Raw genomic sequence first — 1450 nt, forward strand, 5'->3', positions numbered from 1 at the left:
AGTAGTGAAAGGATCCTAGTCCTTCACCCTGCTGAAGTGAAGGTGGCAAGTCTTAAGGTTCAGCCAGCTTCAAAACAAAACGTATCTTCTACTCTCATCTAGAGATGCCGTGGTGAATTCTGGGGTCCCAAAGACATCTCCCAAGAAGCAGTGAAACAATCAAAGGGCCACAACCCACTACTGGAGCCATCGCCATGATGGGGCCGTTCTGCCTCACGTGCAGAACTGACAGATAAGGTACAATGAGAATCTGCTGCTCCTGCTTCAGTCACGGAGCTGGCCTAGAGCTTGGGAGCCCTTCCCCTCTCAAACTCACTCCTAGTTCATATGAAACATATTTGGGTGCTGCTCTGGAGCCTCCAGCCTCACTCCTTGTCTGCAAGTGACCTGAAGCCAGGAAAGCCACTCTCTGCATTCGGTTAGTGTGCTGTGAAGTTAGATGGATCCCAGGGGGCTCAAGAGACTAGAGGCTGGAGCGGCATGAGTCCGTTCCCAGGAAACACCAGGAATCTGAATCCAAGTCAGGTTTTGGGTCCACTTCCGTCTCCTCTTTGGCTGTCTGTGTTCCTTTGGAATGAACCTCCACCTGCCAAAACACACATCAGTTATCCAAACAGCTCTAGGACTAGCTGCAAAGAAGCTAGGAGCTGCACGAGGTGCAGATCCTATTCTCATCAGCCATTTGGGACTCTCCACTACATCGGACTGCCCATCCCTTCTCATCTGGATAAATGAAGGGGAATCCCAGGTCCCTCAAGGACTGGGCTGTCCTCACAGGAAACTGTCATCCCGCCTTCATTCCTGTTGCTCCTACCAGAGCCTGTATCAGCAGCTCAAACAAGAGACAGGCACCATGCTCAGTCCCTCCATTATGCTCTAAGAGAGGCATCTGTTAAGAGCTGTTTCCTTCTGCACAGCCTCCACAAACCACACAGGAGCCAGGATCAGCATAGTGAGTCCTGAGCGTGGATGTACACCTAGGTCATGGGTCCTCACCTGCTGCATTCCCTCTGCTCCTCTGCAGAACTGCTGGAGTTGTGTACTCAGACGAATGGTTTCCTGATGCAGCTTCTTCTGATCATCCAGACACTGTAAAACCAGGCCTCGGAGATGCATCACCTCCATTTGCAGAGCACTGCACACGCAGCCTGCCGCAGGAGATGCAGCCTTCCCTTCACCACATGGCAAGGTTGGACTCAAGCAAGCAGACTGCAGAGACACGGAGAGAAGTCAGGCCAGGTTTGAGCACAAAGCCAGGAGCTGTGTATGCCACAAGAACACACCATGCACAGAAGTGTCACCCTAGCACATTTCCCAACCTCCCAAACTTCTAGCAGCCAAGGTCACCAAGCTACTAGTCATTACATCTTCAGTACAAGACTTACTCCTTTTCCTAGGAAAGCTGCTCCTGTCCCCCTCTCACCAAAATCCACCTGATTTAGCCCTCTTT

The 1450-nt window shown here is 51.5% G+C and overlaps 1 protein-coding gene across 1 annotated transcript in view; it reads right to left on the bottom strand.

The window, feature by feature from the left end:
• Positions 1-463: 463 nt before the first annotated feature.
• Positions 464-1450, bottom strand: part of NEK9 (NIMA-related kinase 9) — a gene marked incomplete at its 5' end in the record, with an annotated part of 10661 nt that continues 9674 nt past the window's right edge. The window contains 2 exons of the mRNA XM_010131492.1: positions 464-586; positions 997-1209. Coding sequence (XP_010129794.1) covers positions 464-586; positions 997-1209 — 336 coding nt within the window. The remainder of the gene's footprint in view (positions 587-996; positions 1210-1450) is intronic.

This window comes from Buceros rhinoceros, unplaced genomic scaffold (genome assembly GCF_000710305.1).
Source record: "Buceros rhinoceros silvestris isolate BGI_N320 unplaced genomic scaffold, ASM71030v1 scaffold11232, whole genome shotgun sequence".
Taxonomy (NCBI): domain Eukaryota; kingdom Metazoa; phylum Chordata; class Aves; order Bucerotiformes; family Bucerotidae; genus Buceros; species Buceros rhinoceros.